Below are 319 nucleotides of genomic sequence, written 5' to 3' on the forward strand. Positions count from 1 at the left end.
TACGCACAGCAACTACAGAGTCACGAGCTGCAACAGCTAAGATGTCAGCACAAGACACAACTTGACGTCCACAAACTTTATCAACCTCTGATTTAATTTTATCAATCACCTCAAATCCTCTGGCTGAATTGTTATTAGCACGAGAAGTCTTTTCACTATTAATAGTAGAAGTTTGATCAAGAAGAATTGAAGCATCACAACCCTGCATTTAGAAAGAAGTAGAATAATTAATAACGACGTACGTACCAAATATTAAGTGGGAGATAAAAAAGAAATTAAACTCACATTAACGAAACAATCATGAAAATGTAAACGTAGC

The 319-nt window shown here is 35.1% G+C and overlaps 1 protein-coding gene across 1 annotated transcript; it reads right to left on the minus strand.

The window, feature by feature from the left end:
- Positions 1–16: 16 nt before the first annotated feature.
- LOC107059468 (cationic peroxidase 1) lies at positions 17–312 on the minus strand (the record flags this gene model as incomplete). Its single annotated transcript, XM_015305963.1, is given in 2 exon segments — positions 17–202; positions 286–312. Coding segments are annotated over 2 exon segments (213 nt in total), but the record flags the coding sequence as incomplete, so codon positions are not given.
- Between the last annotated feature and the right edge of the window lie 7 nt (positions 313–319).

This window comes from Solanum tuberosum, unplaced genomic scaffold (assembly GCF_000226075.1).
Source record: "Solanum tuberosum cultivar DM 1-3 516 R44 unplaced genomic scaffold, SolTub_3.0 contig07025, whole genome shotgun sequence".
NCBI classification, from domain to species: domain Eukaryota; kingdom Viridiplantae; phylum Streptophyta; class Magnoliopsida; order Solanales; family Solanaceae; genus Solanum; species Solanum tuberosum.